At 55.4% G+C, this 17,920-nt stretch overlaps 1 protein-coding gene across 3 annotated transcripts in view; it reads left to right on the forward strand.

The window, feature by feature from the left end:
• LOC136023674 (receptor-type tyrosine-protein phosphatase V-like) overlaps nt 1-17,202 on the forward strand; it is a 33,250-nt gene extending 16,048 nt beyond the window's left edge. For 2 of the 3 annotated variants that reach the window (XM_065698362.1, XM_065698363.1), the window contains 22 exons: nt 131-409; nt 629-763; nt 1,559-1,769; nt 3,725-3,792; nt 3,968-4,094; nt 4,414-4,461; nt 6,483-6,576; nt 7,256-7,346; nt 7,556-7,632; nt 8,438-8,572; nt 9,106-9,228; nt 9,695-9,855; nt 10,209-10,344; nt 10,832-10,911; nt 11,366-11,453; nt 11,771-11,861; nt 12,368-12,444; nt 12,757-12,891; nt 13,385-13,507; nt 13,990-14,147; nt 14,584-14,722; nt 16,601-17,202. In XM_065698362.1, coding sequence (XP_065554434.1) covers nt 131-409; nt 629-763; nt 1,559-1,769; nt 3,725-3,792; nt 3,968-4,094; nt 4,414-4,461; nt 6,483-6,576; nt 7,256-7,346; nt 7,556-7,632; nt 8,438-8,572; nt 9,106-9,228; nt 9,695-9,855; nt 10,209-10,344; nt 10,832-10,911; nt 11,366-11,453; nt 11,771-11,861; nt 12,368-12,444; nt 12,757-12,891; nt 13,385-13,507; nt 13,990-14,147; nt 14,584-14,722; nt 16,601-16,660 — 2,636 coding nt within the window. In that variant the 3' untranslated portion in view covers nt 16,661-17,202. The other variant, XM_065698364.1, reaches the window with a different exon arrangement.
• The last annotated feature ends 718 nt before the right edge of the window (nt 17,203-17,920 follow it).

Consider the following 17,920-nt stretch of genomic DNA (forward strand, 5'->3'; position numbering starts at 1 on the left):
AGCTCTGCTCCTTTCTCACTGACCTAGGGACAGGCAGTAGAGGACCATAGTGATGCTGGGCTGATGTATGGACTGAGGTTGGGATTTCTCTGGTCCAGTGGGATCAGATCCTGCTGTATCTCCTTTGCAGAGCCAATCCCAGTGGAGGATGTGCAATGCCTACCAGAGTCAAGGAGCCTTTACTTGAACTGGAGCAGCTCTCCTGGAGATGTGGAGGCTTACGAGGTGGTGACAGAGAGACTTTCTGATGGACCTCCCATCTCCAAGTATGTCATGAGCATCCCTACAAGCAAGGCCAGCCTGGAGGGGCTGGAGCCAAACTCTTCCTACCGAATCATTGTGAGCACAGTGGGCATGAACATGATGAGGAGCCAGGCTGTTACTCTGTTCTGCAACACAACAGTGGAGGGTGAGTCCCCTTCTTCCCCACAGCCTTGCCATAGACGCCAGCAGAAGACACCCAGTGTTGCTAATTAGTAGGCACCTGGGGACTCTTTCAGGTACCTGTGACCCACTGCAGTGGGTCAGGGCTCTGGGCAGTCACACTGGCATTAGTCACAGCCTGAGCAATATGGGAGTGAGAGCAGGGGACACACTAAAAGGCTGTGCTTTCTGGTTCCTCTTCCAGCCCTGCCTCCACCCCTGCGAGCAGACATCTTCCGGGTGGAGGCCAGCTCCACAGTTATCATTCCATCTGACCTGTTCAGCGAGGAGAACGGACAGATCGAGTATTATGGTGTCATTGCTACCACTAATGATTCCTGTAAGTGCCCCTGCACATCCCAGTCTGCCCTGGAAGGGCAGCAGCTCCCCTGGATGTCATAGAATCATAGAATAGTTTGGATTGGAAAGGACCTTAAGATCATCCAGTTCCAACCCCCCTGCCATGGGCAGGGACACCTCACACTAAACCATCTCACCCAAGGCTCTGTCCAACCTGGCCTTGAACACTGCCAGGGATGGAGCACTCACAACCTCCCTGGGCAACCCATTCCAGTGTCTCACCACCCCAACAGGAAAGAATTTCCTCCTTAGATCCAAGCTGAACTCCCTGTTTCAGTTTGAACCCATCACCCTTTGTCCTGTCACTGCAGTCCCTAATGAAGAGTCCCTCCCCAGCATCCCTATAGGCCCCCTTCAGACACTGGAAGCTGCTCTGAGGTCTCCACGCAGCTTCTCTTCTCCAGGCTGAACAGCCCAGTGTTCTCAGCCTGGCTCCATACAGGAGGTGCTCCAGCCCCTGAGCATTCTCATGGCCTCCTCTGGACTTGTTCCAACAGTTCCATGTCCTTTTTATGTTGAGGACACCAGAACTGCACACAATGCTCCAAGTGAGGTCCCACAAGAGCAGAGTAGAGGGGCAGGATCACCTCCTTCGACCTGCTGGTCACGCTGCTCTTGATGCAGCCCAGGATACGGTTGGTTTCTGGGCTGCGAGCGCACACTGCAGCCGGCTCATGTTCATTTTCTCATCGACCAGCACCCCCAAGTCCTTCTCCGCAGGGCAAGGGCATTTCACTTTGGAACTAACACTGTCATCCTGTGTGTTCCTGCTCAGTGCTGAGGCCCACCCAGGAAATCATGTCCAGCACTTGGTATGACCACTATTATGGGACAGAAGACTCCTACCTGGCTGTGCTAATCCCCAACCCCTTCCATCCGAGCCCTGGGAGCACCCCGGAAACCTGGCGTGTGCCAGTGGGAACAGACGAGTGCGGCCGGTCCAGGGCAACGTGCAATGGGAAGCTGAAAGCCAACGAGCAGTACAGGTGAGAGGTGTCAGCATCCCTCCTGAGAGGAAGGGGCTGGCAGAGCGAAGGGTAAGGGCTAAAATGGATGTTGTTATTTGTGGCTCAGAACCAGAGCGCAAAGCTGCAATTGATTTGGCATTGTCCCAGATCAAGTGGTTGTCCCATTTCAGTTGAAATAAACTTCCAGCAAGAGGGGCCAACCAGTGCTAGGAATCACTGAGAGTGTTGGGGTAAAGAGAAAGTGTGTGCCTGAGGGAGAGCTTCCCTTCCCCTGGGAATGAAACCAGAATTGGATCTGCCCTGAAGTTTTCCTTTTGTGAGATGGATTGTCCATCAAGCCCAGCTATTCATTAGCGCTAAAGGCTCCTGCCTGACTCACTCTCAAGCATTGCGGGGCAATCCTAACTTACTGAAGCCTTCTGCTTCAGCCAGCACTAATAAGACACAGGACAGGCTGAGCACAAGCTGGGTCTGTGTGACAGCTCTTGGCTCAGACCAAGATGTGCCAGCAGCCTCAAGGGGAGTTTAACACCAGCACAAACACATGGGGATCTGCCCTTCCTGCTTCCCAGCTGCCATTTTCACCCCAGCATCGACCCCTTATGTTAGAGCCGAGGCCAGAGGAGGCCACGGAGCTGCTGCGAGGGCTGGAGCAGCTCTGCTCTGGAGCCAGGCTGAGAGAGCTGGGCTGGGGCAGCCTGGAGAAGAGAAGGCTCCTGAAGGGGAGACCTGAGAGCAGCTCCAGTGCCTGAAGGGGCTGCAGGGAACCTGGAGAGGGGCTTGGGACAAGGGCCTGTAGGGACAGGCCAAGGGGAATGGCTTGAACCTGCCCAAGGGGAGACTGAGCTGAGCTCTTAGGCAGAAGCTCTTCCCTGTGAGGGTGCTGAGGCGCTGGCACAGAGTGCCCAGAGACGCTGTGGCTGCCCCATCCCTGGCAGTGCTCAAGGCCAGGTTGGACACAGGGGCTTGGAGCAAGCTGCTCCAGTGGAAGGGGTCCCTGCCCGTGGCAGGGGTTGGAGCTGGAGGAGCTTTGAGGTCCCTTCAACCCAAACCAGTCTGGGATCTGAGATCAGGAAGATGATGCTCTCCTGCAGGGTAGCAGCATTTTCAGAGCCATTGGGCTGCCACGATTCAACAACATGGGCTTAACTGTCCATTTACTCAGGACTAGAAGATCCTTTTGCACCTCTGCACAGCTTGCTTTCATTTTGGCTGCCCTGAACAACGTGTGTCCTCAGTACACTCTGCTGCTTTCCTAGTCAGTCGGCAGTAGTGTGGTAGAAAGCAGGTACCGCTGACAGCCCATCTCCATTCTGAAAGCCAGCCCTTGTTTCCTATCTTCCAGTAAGTTATTTATCCACAAGGGATGAGGCTTGAAGTGCACACTGCTGGGAGGAAGGTGTAGGGCAGATCACCACTAGGTAGGGGATGCACCAGCCATTTCTTTGTGCATATGGAAGGGTCTGGGTTGGGGCTCAGCCCTTCCAGCTCAGGTGTCCCTGTTCCAAAAAACTACCTGGGCTCGGCTCTTGAAGTTAATTAAGCTCTTTAATGAACGGGTTGACATGAACCGAGAGAGTGACTCAACCCTTGATTTTCCCTCCTTACTGCTGCCTTTCCCTATTTTTGTCCCAGAAGAGCAGAAACAGCCTACTTTTGTCTGCAAATAATCCAGCGGGGGAGAGCTGTTTCCCTTTGTGCTTTCTTAACAGTTTGTCATGTTCTCCCAAGCACAACCACCTTGTGTAAGAGGCAGAAAAGGGAGGAAAGACCATTTCCATACATTCCCTAAACCCCATTTCCATACATTCCCTAAACCCCATTTCCATACATTCCCTAAACCCCATTTCCATACATTCTCTAAATCCCTTACCACAAAAACAGATTCTTCCAATACAGCATTTCAAGATGGAGGCAGCTTCCTGTTCCCTTGGGTCTTCATGCCTTCATGACAGGTCTCTGCTCTGCTCTAGGTTCAGCATCGCTGCCTTCACCAAATACGACCCTGTTGCCCCTGCAGTGACATTCACCATGTTCTCAGGTAAGACAGAGAATGCCATCTTCCCTATCTGGCTGTGTAGGTTAGATGTAATCAACAACCTAAATGGCAAACCAGAGGGAGATCATAGGCTGTAGCATGATACACTATATGTAATACAGTAAATGCCACCATTTACTGACTTCTGCCTGTTCTATCTCTTGTTTTGTTATTCCAGCTGCTGGATCTGGAGCAGATGCAGCTTCTCTCTCAATACCAATAATCTCTGGAATCATCGTGGGATTTCTTTTGACACTCGCAGCTGTTTTTGCTTTGGTCTACTGGAAACAGCTCAGAGCAAAGAGGTGAGGATAAAGCCGGCTCTTACCCAGTGGGTGCAGGCTGAGAAAGCCAACCTCCAGTGCCAGGTCAGGAGGAAGAGCAGTGAGAGGGTATAAAAGTGATGTAGGCAAACTAGGATATCTGCTGGTGGAGTTGTGCCTGGCAAGGCCAGAAGCAAAAGGCAGGGGGGAGGGAGACAGGAGCTGCCCGTGCGCAGGTAATTCACAGACCCTACATGTGTACAAGGCAAATGTGCCTGATGTGAGCTGAGCCAGCAAAACACTCACCACGTCTGTCCCTGCACTGCAGGGAAGAGTAACATTTCCCATGCCTTGATTCCAGGACCAGGAAGAGCAGCCTGCCCCAGGAAATGGTGACCTACAGCTTGAGGTGAGCGCTGGAGCCTTCCCTCTCTGTGTGTCCCCATTGCACATTCTAGAGTCCTTCACCTACTTCCTTTCACTTGCTTTGACTCAAGGAAAATAGAATCATAGAATCATAAAATCATAGAATAGTTTGGGTTGGAAAGGACCTCAAGATCATCCAGTTCCAACCCCCCTGCCTTGGGCAGGGACACCTCACACTAAACCATCCCACCCGAGGCTCTGTCCAACCTGGCCTTGAACACTGCCAGGGATGGAGCACTCACAACCTCCCTGGGCAACCCATTCCAGTGCCTCAGCACCCTCACAGGAAAGAACTTCCTTAGATCCAACCTAAACTTCCCCTGTTTCAGTTTTAACCCGTTACCCCTTGTCCTGTCACTACAGTCCCTGATGAAGAGTCCCTCCCCAGCATCCTTGTAGCCCCCTTCAGACACTGGAAGCTGCTCTGAGGTCTCCACGCAGCTTCTCTTCTCCAGGCTGAACAGCCCCAACTTCCTCAGCCTGTCTTCATATGGGAGGTGCTCCAGTCCATCTCTGTCTCCTCTCCTTCAGTTACTCTTTAAATCACAGAATCCCAAAGGTTGGAAGGGACCTCACAAGATCATCTAGTCCAACCCCCCTGCAAGAGCAGGGTAACCTACAGTACATCACACAGGAACTTGTCCAGGCGGGCCTTGAATATCTCCAGTGTAGGAGACTCCACAACCCCCCTGGGCAACCTGTTCCAGTGCTCTGTCACTCTTACAGTAAAGAAGTTCTTCCTGATGTTAACGTGGAACTTCCTATGCTCCAGTTTACACCCATTGCCCCTTGTCCTATCACTGGATATCACTGAAAAAAGCCTAGCTCCATCATCCTGACACCCACCCTTTACATATTTGTAAAGACTGATGAGGTCACCCCTCAGTCTGCTCTTCTCCAAGCTAAAGAGACCCAGCTCCCTCAGCCTCTCCTCATAAGGGAGATGTTCCACTCCCTTCATCATCTTTGTGGCTCTGCGCTGGACTCCTTCCAGCAATTCCCTGTCCTTCTTGAACAGAGGGGCCCAGAACTGGACGCAATATTCCAGATGCGGCCTCACCAAGGCTGAGTACAGGGGGAGAAGAACCTCTCTTGACCTACTAACCACCCCCTTTCTAATGCACCCTAAGATGCCATTGGCCTTCTTGGCCGCAAGAGCACATTGCTGGCTCATGGTCATCCTCCTATCCACCAGGACCCCCAGGTCCCTTTCCCCTTCGCTACTTTCCAGCAGGTCAACCCCCAACCTGTACTGGTACATGGGGTTGTTCTTCCCCAGATGCAAGACTCTACACTTGCCCTTGTTAAATTTCATCAAGTTTCTCCCCGCCCAACTCTCCAGCCTGTCCAGGTCTCGCTGAATGGCAGCACAGTCCTCTGGTGTGTCAGCCACTCCTCCCAGTTTTGTGTCATCAGCAAACTTGCTGAGGGTGCACTCAGTTCCCTCATCCAGGTCATTGATGAAAATATTAAACAGCACCGGTCCCAGCACCGACCCCTGAGGAACTCCACTAGTCACAGACCTCCAGCTAGATTCTGCACCATTGACCACAACTCTCTGCCTTCTTCCTTTCAACCAGTTCTCGATCCACCTCACTACTTGATCGTCAAGCCCACACTTCCTTAGCTTATCTATGAGGATGCTGTGAGAGACAGTATCAAATGCCTTACTGAAATCAAGAAAAACCACATCTACTGCTCTAAATCTCAGGCTTTCCCACGTTCAGTATTTCTTGCCCAGCTCCATTCCATTGTCCGCACCTCCTCTGCAAGGCTTTTGCAGTAGGAAACTTGTCTCATCGTCCTGAAATCCCTCCCAATACTTAAACAACACTCTGTTGGACCCACTTCCCTGGGCAATGACGTGGGCTATAAACCATCCCTATGTGTGTGCATCCAGGTACTGCAGGTCTCAGGGCTGGGCTGTCTCATTGGCCACCTGACTGGCCTGCCAGCCCTCCCAGTAGCTAAGGGAAGTTTTCCTCTGGGCTTCATTTCCTGCAGAAACATCCATCGGCCAATTCCCATACAGAACTTCAAGCAGTACTATGAGATGAAGACAGCGAGTGCTAACCATGCTTTCTTCCAGGAGTTTGAGGTGAGATGAGACTCCTGCTCCAGGTGGGGCTTTATTTCCCCTCTAAGTAGCTCATGCTGTTGGGTGGCTGGGGTGGGCTCCTCCTCTCCAGGGAGAGTAACCCGTGTGTTGCAATCCACCCTGCCAGGCAGTGTTGGAGGACAAAGATGGATGATCAGGCACTTCGGTCAGGTTCTGGTAGAAACACGGGTTGTCTGTGGTGTGGGGTCAACGGGTACTGTCCATAGCTGCTGGTGGACAAACTCAGGGCCCTGGGTCTGGACTGGAGGTGAAGATGCTGCTTGGTGTTGCAATGAGCTGTTCTGCTGCCAGTACCTTCGAGAGTCCCATCGGCAGTTTCAAAACCTCCTCAGATCACCCTTCTCTGGCTTTCTCAGTGAGACAGAAGCAGCACAAGGTATTTCTGGTTTTGCAGCACAAAACGCTCTGAGCTTCCTATTGGATTTCCGAGAAGGTTTTTTTATTCCCCCCAGTACTTGGACTTGTTTTCTTTTAAATACAAACGGTGCTGCTGGAAAAGGCACTGGCAAAAGCTCACAGTTCACAGGCCATACCGAGGGAGGAGCAGAGCAGTCCCCTATGGGTGGGTGACCCTCTTCAACCACCAGACAGAGCTGTTAGCCTCGAGCAGGAGCCCTCCAGAGAGACATTTGGGCTTCTCTTCTTCCCGGTCCTACAGGAGCTGAAGGAGGTTGGGAAGGAGCAGCCGAAGGCGGACGCCGAGCTCCCAGCAAATGTCTCCAAGAACAGATATCCCCATGTGCTGCCCTGTAAGTGCTGTCTCCTCCAGGGTGGGAATTGCTATGCAGTGCATAGGGACCGGCTCACCTTGCGTCACTGCAGGGTTCATAGGGACTGGCTCCTCTCCCTGCAGAAAGCTGCCCTTGGGCTTCTCCTCATGATGTGCTACCAGGAGAAGAGGAGATGGCCAGGTCTTGAAGGATGCATTGGGGTGTCATGGGTGAATGGTCTCTTCCAGATGATCACTCCCGGGTCAAGCTGAGCCAGCTGGGGGAAGATCCACACTCGGACTACATCAATGCTAACTTCATGCCTGTGAGTGCCCACTTGTCTTCCCCGCAGAGGGATGGCCACAGGGCACCCCCAGAGAAACTCTTCCTAGATTGAGGTTGAGGGCTGGTGGGAAAGAGCTGCCACATCCAGCACAGACTGGGAAGGAGCTGGGGGTCAGGCAGAGGCGCATCGCTGCCCTTTAGCAGGGGTTGATGGAGACTCAGATGGCAAGTGCTGAGGTGTGAGTATGGGGAGGCTGGCCAGGCTTTCTGCTTTCTTCTTGAGGACTGCCCTCTTCCCATCATCTCCCAGCTTACTGTCCTGTCTGTCTGCCTGCTCTTTCTCCTTCTGGTCTGTGCAGCTGCATATGAACGACCCCGGAGCTGTGCCCACATCCCGCATCCGGGAGGTTTTCCAAGGTAACAGGCAGGGCACAGAGCATGCACGCGCGGGAGTGTGGATCCACGGGGCATGTGTGTGTCACGGGGCAAAGGCAAATGAGCAGCCTGAGACCTTGCATGCTCACCGCACCTTCAGCAATGACTGCAGAGCACGAGAAACACCCAGATCTGTCTTTCCCTGGGTAGGCTGAATGAGGAACTGCTTGGAGGGGAACAGCAGGGCTCACGTCTTTGTTCCAGATATGTAGAGAGCATGTGCCGGGCAGCGCAGGATTCCTGTTAAATTGGCTGCTTCTGAGATCAGCTTCCTAGGAACTGTGCCTGCATGTGCTAAGGGCAATGGGCATTTCTCCCTCTGCCACAAGAGCAGAGCAGGCACTGGTTCCATCCCAGAGCAGGACTCGCCTGCCTCCACAACTTGCCAACTCCTGTCTGCATCTGCTCAGGGCTATACATCCCAGCAGGAGTTCATTGCCACCCAGGGGCCCCTGAAGAAGACGATAGAGGACTTCTGGAGGCTGGTGTGGGAGCAAAACGTCTGCAACATCATCATGCTGACAGTGTGCATGGAGAATGGGCGGGTAGGTCGGCACCACGGGGCCTCCATGTGCCAGCCCCAGCCAAGACCAGACCTGGTTGTGTGAGCCAAGCCCAGGGTTTGTGCCCTCCATCAGCCCCTGTTCAGACCTGGCTCCAGGGTACGCGTGGACCACACAGCTTCCCTGACAGGCAGCCTGCGGGGAACAGAAGCGGATGTGTGCAGCTCAGCATTAGCTTGGGGTGGGAAAGGGGCAGAAGTGGAGCTTAGGTGGAGCCATGCCCATCACCCCCAGGTGTTTCTGCAGTATGTGAAGTGACCGCTTGCCCCTGGATAAGACCCCTCACGTGGGCCGTTCCTCCGGTCTCCAGGGATGATGAGACCCAAACAGGTCCTTTTCTCTGGAGGAGGCTGAGATCCAAATGAAGGGGAGGCGTGGGGAAGGCATGCAAAGGGCACCTCTGCTGCTCCCGAGACCTGCCCTGGTCCCCTGCTCTCCAGATGCTCTCAGGGAGCTGGGATGTCACCCAGCAGGACCTGGGCCCTCACTAGGACCCCATCCTGCCTGTGCTTTAGGTCCTCTGTGATCATTACTGGCCATCCGAATCTGCCCCGGTCTCCTACGGACAGGTCCGGATCCACCTGCTGATGCAGAGCAGCTCCGAGGAGTGGACCATGCGCAAGTTCAAATTGTGGCATGTGAGTAAGGACCCAGGAGGAGCTGGGGAGCTGCCAAGGGCTGGGGCTTTGCATGAGATGTGGTGGTGGCAGCATAATTTCCTTTCCCATTGGTGGGGCTCAAGACACCCCAGTCCCTTGGGGAGCAGTCAGTGCCTTGAGACTTGGTGGCACAGAAGTGTCCAACATCCATCATCCCGGAGTCCACCCTTGCTCTCTCTCCTTTCCACACCCCTGCACTCAGACACAGCTTCAAGGGCATGTTCCTTGGCAATCCAGGGCAGGTCTCCTCCTACTACCTCCGTGTGCCTCCCCATGGCAGGGAGGACAGCGGAGCGGGATCCGCAGCAGAGCAGCAGACCTGGCACCGCCTGCTCCCTGCAGCAGAGCTGGGTTTTACCCCAGGTCCCAGGGTGCTCCAGGGCTGCGGGATGCAGCATGTCCCCGTGCTGGGGGCTGCACACCGACCACCAACACCTCCTGGCAGGAGGGTGTCCGGGCAGAGCGGCACGTGTCCCACCTGCACTACACGGCATGGCCGGACCACGGGATCCCAGAGTCCACGACTTCCATTCTGACCTTCAGAGAGCTGGTTCGGGAGCATATCCAGAGCACCAAGGATGCGGGGCCAACCCTCGTGCACTGCAGGTGAGGCTCTGCTCCAGAGGAGGTGATGGGAGAGGGCATGGGGTCAAGGGTCCTACTAATACACAGATGGGGAGAGAAAGCAGCACCCAGGAGACCTTGGCTGGTCTGTAGAGAGTCTTCTGCCTGGCCACTGGGGATAACAGTGCTGCAGACTGCCCTCCCACCCAGTCCCATGGGATGGGGTGACTGGAGATGATCAGCATCAACCCAGGGCAATCAGAACAGCTTTTCAGCCGCATGCTGTGTTGGGACCAGTGCCCTGGGGTGCAGCGTCAGCGAACCTCCATAGCAGGATAGGATTCCATCAGCCACAGGGTCAGGCTCTCTCTAACCCTTGCTGTCTGTGCTCTCAGTGCTGGGGTGGGCCGCACCGGCACGTTCATTGCTCTGGACCGGCTGCTGCAGCAGATGAAGCAGGAGAAGGTGGTGGACACGTTTGGGGTTGTTTATGCCCTGCGGATGAACCGTTACCTGATGATTCAGACACTGGTAAGACTGAGCCCTCTTCCTCCTTGCTCCGTGGTGTAAACCCAGCAGGGCTGGCGGAGCTGGCTGGTCCCCAGCCTGACACTGCATCACCGCGCTGCTCAAAGCAGCTTGCTTGGCTCCATGCCTTGCTAGACCCACAAGGTACAACATCCAAGTCCTCCCAGGAGGCTCAAAGACATCCCAGAGTGCATGGGAATGGGATCGGACCATTTGCAGGCCATTCTTAACCCTCACCATGTTGTTGGCCTGTGATGCTCCACAGCCCATCTGCTATTTCCGGTACTCAGAGCTGGGACAAAGTGTCCGTACTGCTGTTCAGGACAGACAAACAGACCCAGTGGAGGGATCCAGTGGCTCTGAGATTGAAGTAGAACCTTCTGGGCGTGAATGTAGGACACCCAGTGCCCACTAGGCAGTGTCATAACCACCCTGCCATCCCGTCTGTGTGGTACAGTGCTCTGCACTGCTTTCTGCCTTTGTCTTCCAGTCCCAGTACATTTTCCTGCACAGCTGTATCCTGGAGAAGATCTTGGAGGAGCCGCTGCTGGGTTTATCAGGGACAGAGAGGTAAGGGCCTGCTGTGTTTTCCCTGGTACTCTCCCCACCCTGATCCGCAGCCCCTCCAAGCTGGGAATCTCACCTCAACTTGAGCCTTGGCTCCAGAAGAGCAGGACAGGGAAGCCCAGTCCAGCCATCTCCCCTGGTATTTTGAGGAGCCCAGCCCAGAACTGGGTGTGCGTCACTGGGCACACTGGGGGTTACGTATCTATGTTTAGGGTTAAATTGTCTACCCCATCCCTTGTCCTTGCTGTGTCTTAGGAATGGGCCCATGGTTGTGGCACACAAGAGACTTGTCATTGCCTAGGGGAGAGCAGGTTGGCATGGGTCAGAGCTGGGCTGGGGACCTGCAAGGGCCCTGGCATTTGGGGGGTGAAGGTGTGCTCCCAGCCCTGCTGCAGACACAGTCTGGATGCCGCTGCATTTGCTTAACCTCACCCTTACACCCAGTTTCTCACCCCAGGTCCTGCCCCATCCCTCTGAAAAGCTTTGCTCAGCACTGCGCTCAGAAGGCAGCCAAGTCCCACGTGGGCTTCCTGAGAGAGTACGAGGTGAGAGCTGTCCTGAGCAGGGTGGCCATAGGCACTGGGGAGGCCACACGGTCGGGCTGGGGGAACACCCAGTAAGTGCATCCTGAGTGGGTCCCATGCACCAGCTCCCACATGCTTGGCTGCATCCCTCTGCGTGGCATCGCATCCCCAGGCACGGAGCTCCCTCATGCATCCTGCACTGCTCAGAGGTGGTCCCACTGCACCCCTCCTAAGGCTTCTGCATGTGCAGCGATAACGTCCCCTCTGCTGAGCCCTGGAGTCCCCAGTTCCTCCTGACCCTTCCCTGCTCACCTCTTCCTCCACTTCCACTCTGGCAGAACCTCCTAGAGGTTGTCAAGGAAGAAGCCAGCTCTGCAACACCATCTTCAGGCAACCAGCAGGCACGGCCCTCCTCCAGCATCCTCCCCTGTAAGTGCTGTGACACCTCGCAACCTTTCCTTCCTGTACCTGCGTGGAGCCAGGCTGGACCAGCGCTGGTGCTCCACAAGACAAGAAAATACTTGGACACCACTGCATTGGGTCCACCAGAAGGCTCCCAGGGTGGTTTTGGGGATGGAACATGTGAAGTGAAGGGCAAGAGGCAGTGGGGATGATTAGAAAGGGTAATCTGACTCTATACGAAGACAAATGAATTCCACAAAGGTGGCCAGACACCGGAACAGGGCATCTGCAGGCTCTCCATCCTTGGAGCTACGCTCTCCATTGGCTTATACACTGAGCTACCTGCACTCTACATCTCTGCTTTGAGCAGGAGTTTGGGGTCGGTACCTGTCTTTTGGGACCAGCATCCATGAGCTGCAGAGGAGCAGAGCAGAGGGGAGCACCTTTGCAGAGAAATCGTGGATGCGGGGTTGGATTTGCGTGGCTGTGGGCACGAGGCTGCCCTGGTCCCTCCACCTCCACGTGTTTTGCAGATGATCGCTCCAGAGTGAAGTTTTCCCTGCTGGAACAGGGCCCTTTCTCAGGTCTCCTGCAGGTGTGGCACGTCCCGGTGAGTGTACCCCCAGCAGCAATGCCCACCCCTGTGCCTGGGTCTCCCTTCTTCATCTTGTCCCTGCACAGCTCCACTGGTGACTGCTGCTGTGTTCCTGTGTGGACAAGAGGGGACCGAGGATGTGTCTTCCTCCACCTGCCCAGTTTGGGCTCTCCTCACTTCCCTCCCCTGGTGCTTTCTCACCTCTCCTTGCTTCCTGGCCCCCAGAGCTTCCCTTCTGCTCTTGGCCTCTCCCGCAGCCGCCGGGGCTGACAGGGTGCCTGTGCCACCCGCTCCAGCAGGAAAGTGATGTTCTCATTCCGCACCCAGGGCTGCAGCTCCAGCAGGGAGTATCTGGCTGTGCAGGGGCCTGACAAGTTGACCATGGAGGACTTCTGGACCCTGGTGTGGGAGCAGGATGTTCACACCATCCTAACACTCCTGCCCTGGCAGGAGAAGGGGGAGGTAAGGTGCCGTGCCTGCCTGTGCCACGGCAGGGCAGGGATTTGTTTAATGGGGTTGGAAGCTCTGAAACTGGAATGCTTTTCACTGCTGCCTCGGTGCAGGTCCAGCTTAGCTGAAGCCGAACCTTTCCTGTGTCAAAATGCTCCCACAGCTTGTCACAGGAGACAGGTTCTGTCTGCTCACCAAGCAGTCCGTGGCCCCGGGCTCTTCAAGCTGCATCTCCCTGGCACCCAAGGACGGGAGCTCCTGCCCCTGACCAGCCAAGGTGGAGAGCATTTGATGGGCAGAGTCCCATTGCCAAGCAGCTCTGTGTTAACCGGGAAGCTCACTGCAGTCTGCTCCCAAACTCCCCCAGGGTTTAGCTAGGAGATGAACCGCCATGGAGTGATGCTGGGGGTGCTCTCAGTCCAACCCCATCACAGACCCCTAAGGTGATGGCGGATGTGAAAGATGGGAACTGCCAACATGAAGCCGAACTTGCTGTTGCCCACAGGTCCCAAGTGAGGTGTGCTGGCCCCTGGAAGGAGACTCTCTCTGCACAAAGATGCTGAACATCCAGTGTGGCACAGAGAAGGTTGTGTCTGGATGGAGGTGTACCCAGCTCAAAATGAAACATGTACGTGTCAATGGGGCTGGCCTGGCTCCTACTGCTTGCGTGTTCTTCACTGCTGAGGGAGGAGATCTGTAGGGGCAGGGGTTGAAAGGTCCACAGAGACTTGTCTGAGCTGCAAGAGCACTGGCAGTCCATCAATACAGGAGGGAATCTAAACTGCAGCATCCAGAACTTAGGCTGTGTGGACATAGGAGATGCACAAGAGAGGCCCTGGAGGCTTCTGCCACCCCTTGCTGATAGCTCTGTCAGACCTTCTTTGAGAAGGCCCCCCCAGTTCTCAGTCTCCCTCTCAAGAGGCAGGGTGCTGTGGGGAAGGAGGCACCGTACCCACTGCTCAAGTGATGGGCAGTGCCTCAGCAGAGACTGCACAGCTTTGTGGAGGCGAGAGCTCAGGAAAGCGTGCGGCAGCCTAAGGAGTGGGGAGCTGGGACCCCTGCGCATCTAAACTCACCCAACAGACATGTCAACTCTCTGTGTCTCGCTAGGAGAAGAAAGCAAAGGAGAGGCAGGTACAACGGTTCCTGTACACGCTCTGGAGCAGCAAGAAGCAGCCAGATGTGCAGAGCCTGGTGGAGCTCCTCACTGCTGTCACACGGTGCATGCCCCACCGAAAGCGAGCCGGTCCTCTCCTGCTGCACTGCAGGTACATCACGGTACTGCTGCATCCATGGGCAGCCTTCCGGAGCTGGTACCCACCAGGCTGCACAGCACCTTGCCACAGCCACCACCAAGCCCTGGGCTAGGATCCTGGGAGCAGCCCTGACACCCTCAACTGCTTGCAGCACAGCCCCACAAGAGCCCCCACAACTGGTGGGCTTGGGTGAGGGATGCACAGCTCAGCAGGGCAGGGTAGGCTGGATCCTGCAGGCTTCTTCAGTGGGCACTTTGGGGTCCCGTCTCCCAGGGCAGCAGAGGCCTCCCTGCCACCTACACCAGCACTCACAGTCCTCTATCCCCACCATACTCAGTTGTTCCATGTTCTTCTCATGGAGCTTATGACTTCTTACGCTGGTGCCCATTTCCATAAAGGCTGAGCTCAGCCTGGCCTGACATCAGTGACCCTCCCTTGTCCCTTGCAGTGGTGGTGGCGTGAGCCAGATGGGGACGCTGATCTCCCTGGATTGCCTGTTGCACCAGCTGAGAGCGGAGAGAACCGTGGATATCTATGGTGTGACCCTCCAGGTGTCGAGGAGCTGCTGTCTCATGACCCCGACCCTGGTAGGTGGGAAGGAGGAAGGGTGATGGGCTGGGAACGGAGCAGTCATGCTGAGCTGCCCACTCCCCAGGAGCTCCCTGGAGCCGATCCAGCCTATGCAGGGATTTATTCCATGCTTCCTCCCCATCCTGCAGCTCTGCCAGCCACCAGAGGCTATGGTCATTGTCTTTTTCCAGGGAAGAGCTTTCACACTACATGACAAACCTTGCCACATTGGCAGCTGCCCTGCAGCCCCGTGGTGCTGCAACACTATCTGATGGTGCTGCGCCAGCCCGGCCTCACAGGCCTCCATCGTGCTGCTCTTGATGGGCACTGGTGGCACAGATGCCCTCTGGACAGAGCTTTCATTTGCTGAATGACCACTGAATGAGGAGCATCCCCTAAAACCCTCCCGACAGGGGACAGCAGAACTGGGGCAAATCTCTCTGGGGCTACCCCATAGCAGCAGCTGATTGTGTGCTTAACTAATGCAAGCCATGAGCACAGTGGGAGCCAGAGGAGGGTCCCTGCTTCAGAGCTGCTTTGTATTTTGGCGGTGGTCCTGCAGGCAGTGACACGATGTGCCCAGAAACTCAGAGCAAGTGCCCATCAAAAGCTGCTGCCTCCCCACCTTGCTGTGAGCAGGGGTGGGTTTGATCCCAATGAAGGACAGGCAGGGCTGCCCTTCAGCCCCATACTGCTGCCGTGTGGGTGCCAGATGCTGCCATCACCACGGGGGCTAGACAGGACCCCTTTATCTCTGCTGGGGGAATCAGCTGATGTTTTAGGGAATTTAGCATCCAAACAAGGGCGAAGATGAGGGATTGCCCATGGGTAACCACTGGGTATTTAAGCACCCCCAGTCCCAGCATGGTGCGTGTCCCTGGGGACATAGTCTTCCTTGCATTCAGCCAGGCGCTGAGTGTGCCTGGACCGAAGTCAATCCCAGGATGTCACTCCAGACTTCACAATCAGGCCAGGATCATTGAAAACACGCTCTGGGTGACCTGGGCCCGCAGACATTGTGTGATCTGTGGCTTTCCCAGCCCTTCAGTGGGGCTAAACCCACTGCCGGCAGGGAGGAGGCTCCTCGTGACTTGCAGCTTAGCCAGCGCATGAGTGAGCTGCTCGGAGGCCCCTTGTCAAGGCCCTAAGTCCTCTTTCCTGGCTGCCCTATGGTTTCCACCCACACCATTTGCAGGCTGGCCCTGTTTGTGCACAACCTCAGTTACCTTTGCCATGCTGCCCCAAAGCCCTGTGTGGCGGGGGGTCAGTCCTGGGTGTTTTATAGCTGAGCATCACTTCGGAGCATCCCGGCATTTGAGCAAAGCTGCTTACCTGCCTCTGAGAGCTCGCAGAGATCTACCCTGATGCCCTCTCAGCACTTGGCTTGGGTACACTGAGACTGCCACCAAGGGAAAGTCCTGCTCCAGAGGGCTTCCCTCCTGGCCTCAGATCACTGCCAGACCCTGTGCCTTCCAGCAGGGCAGAGCTCTCCCTGCTTGCTGTCCTGCAGCATCACTGGGGTTGCTCTTCAGTCTTGTTCTGGATGCAAACACCATGCGTGGTGTGTCCAGGAGCCACTGGGGCACTTTGAGGAAGGCAGATGACACTGTTCCTCCCCTTCTCAAACGGGGAGGATGAAGCAGGAGGAAACAAACGTGGTGGAACTATGACTCCAGGCCCAATTCTTCCTTTCTCATCAACTCTGGTGACACAGGACAAATGTGTGCATCACGTGGGAGAGCACATCCTGCTCTGCCATCGGGCACTATTTTAACTAGGATTTTTGATTAGGAATTTTGAATTAGGAAATTTAATTAGGATCTTTCGAGGCAAATTGCAGGGTTAGTCTGCAAGCTGGAGGTCTCTGTCACTGCAGCCCGTTTTCTGTCCTCCAGGACCAGTACGTGTTCCTGTACACCTGCATCCGGGACATCATCGCTCAGAAGCAGCCCTAACACCGCTCCTCACGTCCTGGCACCTTCCTGCCCTCCACCTCTATGGGGTCCTGTCCATAGCCAGGAGGTGGGGTGAGAGCACCACGGGGCTGCTGGCACATAGTGAGCCCTGCAGCGAGAGGGGACCTGCTCTGGCACTGTCACTGTGCAGTGCTGTCGGTGACATGAACTTGCCTGAGCAGATGATGGGCAGTGCTGTCCTGCCACAGGCTGCTGTTGCCCCTTGCTGCAGACATGGTGATGGGCTGGGTGTGATGCTCCCTGCTTTGTCTATCTCCTGGGATTCCTGGTGCCTGGAAGGTCTGTTAACCCCACTGCACTATGCTGGGGCTCTGCATTGCTCTTGCCCCTCAATACAGAAGAAGCACCCAGAGGCTACTGAGTCTGACACAAGCACTGGGCATGTGGTCTCCATGTGCCCATGAGCATCAGAGGTGTTGAGGTCTCAGACCTTGCTGTGGGCAGAGCATGGTGGGAGCTGGCTTGTCTCAGCTGATGGATGTCTTAAGTGCAAACAATAAACAGCCCTAGGGCAGAGTGTGCTTGTCCGGGTGGGTTGGCTTTTGTGGGGTCTCAGCAATGCTGAGATCAAAAGGGCATTGTGTCCCCAGCCATCTTCATCCAAGGGTAACCCACCAGCATGATGGGACAGGACACTTGCTGCTCACCCTGCGTATAAGTGAGCAACGCAGTGGTTTGTGGTGTTTCTGCTTCTGGTTGGATGCCAAGAGCTCTCCAGGAGGATTTGTGCATACTTTCAACATGAAAAAGAAGGCCTGAAAATCTCGGTGGATATTCTTATGTGCACAAAAGGATTTATGGTTTTGCCTTGGGACGAGTCTGGCACTTGGCCGTGTGCTCATGGGAAGCCTGGTGGCTTTATGGCTTTCAGGTCATCAGTAACTCTTGAACTATGCTTGTGCTGCAGGGTGGGGGTCACGGCGAGGAAATGTTCTCTCCCAGTGACCCCAGGCCCCTGCTCTGTTCTCCTGGGGCACTGTAGGAGAGCACACGGGTGTGTGCTGGAGGCCTGGCATAGAGCAAGCAAGGTGCAAAATCAGATGTGGTCCAGAGAGGGATGTGCCCATGCTCTGGCCAGGTTTGAGTGCATCGGCTGGTGAGGTTTGGACCAGCCCAGAAGCACAGAATCTCACCAGTGAGGGTGAGCTCCCAGGACAGAGCAATCTCAAAGAACATCTGCCCTGCTGCCTTATATGCACGGGCACATCCTTCTTGGGCCTCCATCAGAAACAACCCTTA

The sequence above is a fragment of the Lathamus discolor genome, chromosome 19, assembly GCF_037157495.1.
Source record: "Lathamus discolor isolate bLatDis1 chromosome 19, bLatDis1.hap1, whole genome shotgun sequence".
NCBI classification, from domain to species: Eukaryota; Metazoa; Chordata; class Aves; order Psittaciformes; family Psittacidae; genus Lathamus; species Lathamus discolor.